This window comes from Pongo abelii, chromosome 1, assembly GCF_028885655.2.
Source record: "Pongo abelii isolate AG06213 chromosome 1, NHGRI_mPonAbe1-v2.0_pri, whole genome shotgun sequence".
NCBI lineage: Eukaryota > Metazoa > Chordata > Mammalia > Primates > Hominidae > Pongo > Pongo abelii.
This window is the reverse complement of record NC_071985.2, coordinates 90011864-90017631: the sequence shown is the minus strand read 5'-3', so window position 1 is coordinate 90017631 and position 5768 is coordinate 90011864. Positions and strand designations below refer to the sequence as shown.

Here is a 5768-nt window from a genome sequence, read left to right as displayed (position 1 = left end):
TTTTGTATCTGGTTTTCTTATTGCTGATTTTATGCCCTCAAAACACACTCAGAGCCTGCCTAGGCTGCCCTGCCCTCCTCTCCCAGTGTCCTTTCAATCCTGGTTCTTCCTGTCTTGGCACTCCTCCACTCCTCTCCTTTTAGCCCTTACCTCTTTCTTCCTAAGAGCCCTCTAATTCCCAGTGGGTCAGGTTGGGCTGGCCAGCCTAGAAAAACTCCCTGTGGGGTCTGTGTCCCAAATTTGATCCTGCTCCTCCCCTTGGTGATGGGTTAGGTAGGAAGATAGGGGGTGGGGTAAGAGGGTATGGGGGTGATTGAGTCTCAGGGTGATGAGCGTAGGGGCCTGAACAGTTGCTACAGGCAGTCTGGCAAGCAGTGGGTACCAGCTTTATGAAGGATAAGAGCTTGAGGGCCAGGACCCTAGGGTCCTCTTCTGCATTTTAGTGCTGTCCACTTGCTCTTTTCTCGGTTTCCCTGTTAGTACCTTGAAGAGTCTTCCTCTCAGGAAAAAAGAGACACCAGGAAGGGGCTGTCCAAGTCACGCTGGGACTCAGAATGGGGCCATGGCACCTAACCATAGCTAGCTGGGAGCCTCTGCCCTGCTGCCTCTGGTGTGGGAGACTGAGGGGGTTCATCTGTGGTCCTGCCCTGGCTCTCGCCCCAGCCCCACCCCTTCCCCAGCTCTCCATTTCTTGCTTATGAAATATGCATGGAGAACAGATGTCCCTGCTCCCCCACTCCCTGCCCCCCCCAGGGCCAGCCCCCGCCCCCAGCTCCCAGGGGGTTCCCAGATCCCTCTGCCAATGGCTGCCTGGCCTGGCTGTTTAATATTGATGAGGGGGAGGTGGGCCTGGGCCAGCCAATGGAGAGCTGGGGGTGTGTGTGTGTATCTCCATATATATACATAGGGCTGGGCCAGCTCAGGTGTGTATGTGTCTGAGGGTGTGTGTGAGTGTGGCTGGCCCCAGTACCTGGCCAAGCCCACCACTTCCACCTGGGCCCTACACCCCCACAATGTGTACCCCTCTTATCTGCCCTGGAGCCTGTACAGCCATGCCACGCTGCCCCTGAGAGTCTAGAAAGCTGGTCACTAACTTTGCAGACGGATGAGCCCTGAGCACCCAGAGGAGACTGGGGCTGTCAACGCTGCCCCTTGTCCTGCCGGCTTGGATCCCCTGACAGGGTCCTTCTAGGTAAAGGGGAAACCATGGGCGGGGAGGGATGGGCGTGTCCCTCCCATTCTCTGGCTCAAGCCCCTTCCTAGAGCCTCCCTCTAGTTCTCTCCCTTGTGCGCTGTGTCTCTCCCTCTCTCCGCATGTCCCTCTTCTCCACTCCTCCCCTTCGACTCTTTGTGCCTATCTATCCTCAGTCGGGTTAGGGCTGGCAGAAGTGGGGTGGGAAGTCCTGTCCTGCAGGCTTGGAATTGCTGCTCCCCTGATCCTTGGACCCTGGAACTTTGAGACCAGAAGTGGATTTGGGGGTGAGGACTTGATGGGTAAATAGAAGCTGCTGCTGAGACTGGAACTGGGGAGGACAGTGGGACCAGGTGGAGATGAGACTGGGGCCAGATGGGGAGCACAGAGAGGGGAAGGAAGGGCATGGCAAAGCGATGAGGGATGAAGGAACATAGGGACCAGGCAGAGAGAATTAGCCTGTGATAGATGTGATAAATGTGTTGGGAACCCCGCAGCTGAACTCCTGCTCGCAACCCCAGCATGGGGGTGGGCAGTTGGGGGCACTAAACATGTACTGGGAGGTGCTGACTTTGGGGCCTCCCACACTATTGCCATCCCCCCATAGTTCATTTGAACCCCAGAATATGGAATGTGTTCTCAATTTCAGCACTAACCACCTTCTGTTTCCTGTTAAGATTGTGTGTGTACTTGTCATCAGATGTGGATGACCTTGCATCCCTCCAGAGCTTCATAGCTGTTTGTTGGCTTGACTTGAACCTATCTTCTCTGTGGTGGGGTGGGGCAAGGCTTGGGAGGATCCTAACCCCTGTGAGAGTATCTATCAAGCAGGAAAGGCAGGGCTGCGGAGGAAGGGGAGATAGCGACGGTGCAGGCACCTTGGTGCTTCTGTTTCTAATCATTCTTAGTTGAGCTGATGGTGAGTGGCCCACTGTTCCCCTTTAACACTGCACACAAGCAAAGCCCTTTCCCCAGCTTTTCCCAGGCCATGTTTGTGCTGCCTTGCCCTGATCTCCTCTGGTCCTAGGACAAGCAAACCTTAGCTGAGTCCCATAAGGGTAGCCCCAAAAATCTGTCTGTGTCCTCCTCTGCAGGCCATGTCTGAACCTTCCTTGGGCTATGGGAGAGTATGGGGGTAGAAGGTTGATTATATTCCCTTTCCCCAATCTTCCTTGCCGAGCCTCCAAAAGGGCCAGGGAATGGCAAGGGCTGAAAATTTCGAGGACAGAGGTGGAGGAAGGGGCTGGTTGTGCATAGGGGGGTGGTGGTGAGAAGAGATATCTTCCCCTGGTTTTAGTGGACAGGATCTGATATCTACAATGGTTCTGCTGGGGAGGTTTGGGGAACTGGGAGGGGAGCTGTGCAGAGCTGGGGCAGCTGTGCAGAGCTCCATATGTCCTAGTCTACTCTACAATGGGCAATCTGTGTGTTTATCCGCTCTCCACCCCAGGCAGCAAGGGTGGAGAGGGGCCCTGAAAGGGAGGGGACCACAGGGCCAAGGCTTGTATTCTCCCCTCACAACTGGGAAGCATCTAGAGTCATAGCTAACTTCTGTTGGAGCTGTGGCTGCCGTCTTGCTCAGATTTTTTCCTCCTTTTATTTATTCATTTAGGTAAAAAACAACATAAAATTTATAATCTTAACCATTTTTAAGTGTACAATTCAGTAGTGTTCAGTATATTCACATTGTTGTGAAACAGATCTCTAGCACTTTTTCATCCTGCAAATGTATAATTCTATACCCACTAAACGACAACTCCCCTTTACCCCCTCTCCCTCCAGCCCCTGGCAACCGCCATTCTACTTTCTGTTTCTATGAATTAGACCACTTTAAATACCTCATATAAGTGGAGCTATACAGTATTTGTGTTGTTACTGGTTTATTTCACTTATCATCATATCCTCAAGGTTCATTCATGCTGTAGCATGTGACAGAACTTCCTTTTTAGGGCTGAATAATATTCCACTGTATGTATATACTACATTTTGTTTATCTGTTGTCTATTGATGGACATTTGGGTTGCTTCTACCTCTTGGCTATTGTGAATAGTGCTGCTATGAACATGAGTATGCAAATATCTCTTTGACACCCTACTTTGTTTGTATATATACCCAGAGGTAGGATTCCTGGAGTATATGGTAGTTCTATTTTTTATTTTTTGAGGAACATTTATACTGTTTTCCATAGTGGTTGCATCATTTTGCAATCCCAACAAGGCATAAGGGTTCCAATTTCTCCACATCCTCGCCAAGACTTATTTTTTGTTTGTTTTGTTTTTGTTTTTATAGTAGCCATCCTAATGGGTATGAAGTGATATTTCATAGTGGGTTTGATTTGCATTTTAATAATTAGTGATGTTGAACATTTTTTCATATGCTTGTTGGCCATTTGTATAACATCTTTGGAGAAATGTGTATTCTAGTCCTTTGCCCATTTTTTTTCTTAAAAAAATGTTTATTTATATAAATTTATGGGGTACAAGTGCAATTTTGTTACACGCATAGATTGCATAATGGTCAAGTCAGGGCTCTTAGGATGTCCATCACCTGAATAACATACATGGTACCCATTCTGTAATTTCTCATTTCACCCCCCTCCCAATCCCTCCTTTGCCCATTTTTAAATTGGGTTATTTGATTTGTTGTTGTTGTTGAGTTGTAGGATTTATTTATATGTTCTGGATATTAACCCCTTATCAGATATATAATCTGCAAATATTTTCTCCCATTCCATAGATTGCCTTTTCACTCTGTTGATTACATTCGTCAATAAATTAAAGTCTGATGTGGTCCCGTTTTTTCTATTTTTGCTTTTTGTTGCCTGTGCTTTTGGTGTCATATCCAAGAAATCATTGCTGAGTCCAACGTCATGAAGGTCTCTCCCTATGTTTTCTTCCAGGAGTTTTATGGTTTTAGGTCTTCAATCCTCTCGTTCAGTTTTAACCTGCCTGGTGTATCCTTCTCATCACTTCTGTTTCTTTCCTGTTACTCGTTTTCTCTTCCCTTCTTGCTACCTTTCGTCCTCCTCTCCCTTTCACCCTGTCCACCTGCCTCTCTGTCTCTCGGCCTCTCCCCACCCCGACCCCCACCCGTTTCTGCTGTTCTTCCCTCACACTCACAGTTCCTTACCCCTCCCAGCCCATCTCAAACTTGCTTTCCTACCTCTGAGCTGAGCACTCCCTCCTCCCTCCGCTGCTATCACTTCTCTCTTTTTCAGGCTTCAGACCGGAACCCTGACCATGGAACTCTGAAGTGGCAGTGACTTCTAGAGCTCAGTGGCAGACCCCACGACCCCAGGCCCTTCCTCCCCCTCCCACCACCAGCTTTCAAGCTCCCAGAGGGAGGGGTGGGGAGGGGATCCTGATCTCACAGGGCAGGGGGTTTCCATCATGATGCTCAACTCAGACACCATGGAGCTGGACCTGCCACCCACCCACTCAGAGACTGAGTCGGGCTTCAGTGACTGTGGGGGCGGGGCGGGCCCTGATGGTGCTGGGCCTGGGGGTCCAGGAGGGGGTCAGGCCCGAGGCCCAGAGCCGGGAGAGGCTGGCCGCAAAGACCTGCAGCATCTGAGCCGCGAGGAGCGCCGGCGCCGGCGCCGCGCCACAGCCAAGTACCGCACGGCCCACGCCACGCGAGAGCGCATCCGCGTGGAAGCCTTCAACCTGGCCTTCGCCGAGCTGCGCAAGCTGCTGCCCACGCTGCCCCCCGACAAGAAGCTCTCCAAGATTGAGATCCTGCGCCTGGCCATCTGCTATATCTCCTACCTGAACCACGTGCTGGACGTCTGAACTCGGCCTGTCTCCCACCTCCCGGGCCTCTCTGGGGCCCCTTTCCACCGCTCACTGCTTAGAAAGGCCGCGTCCTCCCCGAGCCCTTATACCTTGGCATGGAGTCCCAAAGGCCCTGGGCACAGGCAGAGAGCCCACCGGCTGGTCATGAGGGCATCTTCCTTTCTCTGACCCAGGCACCTCGAGGGCTATTCTCCTGGGTTCCTTCCGGGGTTTATTGCTGAGGCCCAGCTGTGCAGAATTGTTTGCTAGTGTGGTTGGTATGGAATCCTTGCTGGCTTTACTAAGCCAGCCACACTTGGAGTCTGCCCCCAAGCTCTCTCACTGAATGCTGCGTCTTCTACCCCTATGTCCAAATTTTCAGCGACCACAGACCCCAGCTGTGTATCCTATCTGTTCTAGCTTCTCCTGCCCATGGTGGGGATGGGCTGTCAGAACTGCAAGGGAGGAAGGCTGGGGTTAGAGTGGGGAGTGGGCTTCTTCCTCCAAGATCTCAGTCTCTCAGTGCTTGGCAGAGGGGTGGGGCCCTGGGGAGGCAGGGGTTGGTGCCCTGACTCCTGTGAGGGGAATCTCAGTAGCTGGGAATTATGGAAAAACTCTTCCTGTTTCTGTCCATCTTGTTCCTGTGGCTTAGCACATACAGACCTCAGATCTTACTTGGTAGTGAGTGCCTTGCCCTCTTTGAGCTGTTTGGCCACTTCCCTGTGCCTCTGACTCCTACTGTCCCAATTTTCTCCTTCCCTGTGTGTCACTAGAGAAAAAAAAAAAAAAAAAAAACAAGAAAA

The 5768-nt window shown here is 51.2% G+C and overlaps 1 protein-coding gene across 1 annotated transcript; it reads left to right on the top strand.

Moving 5' to 3' along the window:
* The first annotated feature begins 864 nt into the window (after nucleotides 1-864).
* NHLH1 (nescient helix-loop-helix 1) lies at nucleotides 865-5768 on the top strand. Its single transcript, XM_002809919.5, has 2 exons — nucleotides 865-1192; nucleotides 4410-5768. Exon 2 carries the CDS (start codon nucleotides 4582-4584, stop codon nucleotides 4981-4983), a length of 402 nt encoding a protein of 133 aa, XP_002809965.1. The 5' UTR covers nucleotides 865-1192; nucleotides 4410-4581; the 3' UTR covers nucleotides 4984-5768.

What these genes read in the sequence shown, in the direction of transcription:
- NHLH1 (XM_002809919.5), top strand. Translation starts at nt 4,582, where the DNA reads ATGATGCTCAACTCAGACACCATGGAGCTGGACCTGCCACCCACCCAC.